The sequence below is a fragment of the Merops nubicus genome, unplaced genomic scaffold (assembly GCF_000691845.1).
Source record: "Merops nubicus isolate BGI_N331 unplaced genomic scaffold, ASM69184v1 scaffold40915, whole genome shotgun sequence".
In the NCBI taxonomy this organism is placed as follows: domain Eukaryota; kingdom Metazoa; phylum Chordata; class Aves; order Coraciiformes; family Meropidae; genus Merops; species Merops nubicus.
Genome location: NW_008612396.1, coordinates 1,893 through 2,316, shown reverse-complemented (window position 1 = coordinate 2,316; position 424 = coordinate 1,893). Strand labels below are relative to the sequence as shown.

Genomic DNA, 424 nt, shown 5'->3' with positions numbered 1-424 from the left:
CCCCAGGAGAAGCGCAGCACCCGGGGCCTTGGCTCCACGCTGCCCTTCTGTCCTCACCAGCTGCAGGAGGAGCTGGAGAGCAGGGTCCAGGCATGGGAGCTGGAGCACGGCGGGGCTTTCCTGGTGAAGGGGCAGCAGTTCATGGAGTATGTGGCGGAGCAGTGGCAGCTGTACCGCCTGGAGAAGGAGAGGGAGAAGCAGGAGCGGGTGAGTGGGGCCGGGGGTGCTGTGGCACTGAGTGCTGGGCTGTAGCTCGTCCTGCCCTGCACGGGGAGGGAAGGGCCCCAGGTGCCCCACTGAACACTGCTCAGGGCTCTCGGCCTTGGAATCATAGAATCACAGAAACATTTGGTTTGGAACAGACCTTTTTGCTCATGGAGTCCAACCCTTCCCCAGCACTGCCAGGTCCCCACCGCCTACTGTC

The 424-nt window shown here is 63.4% G+C and overlaps 1 protein-coding gene across 1 annotated transcript in view; it reads left to right on the top strand.

Annotated features, from left to right (window-relative positions):
• Positions 1-424, top strand: part of PRC1 (protein regulator of cytokinesis 1) — a gene marked incomplete at both ends in the record, with an annotated part of 4,114 nt that overhangs the window by 2,076 nt on the left and 1,614 nt on the right. Inside the window, one exon of the mRNA XM_008941522.1 lies at positions 61-207. Within this exon, the coding sequence (XP_008939770.1) occupies positions 61-207 (147 nt within the window). The remainder of the gene's footprint in view (positions 1-60; positions 208-424) is intronic.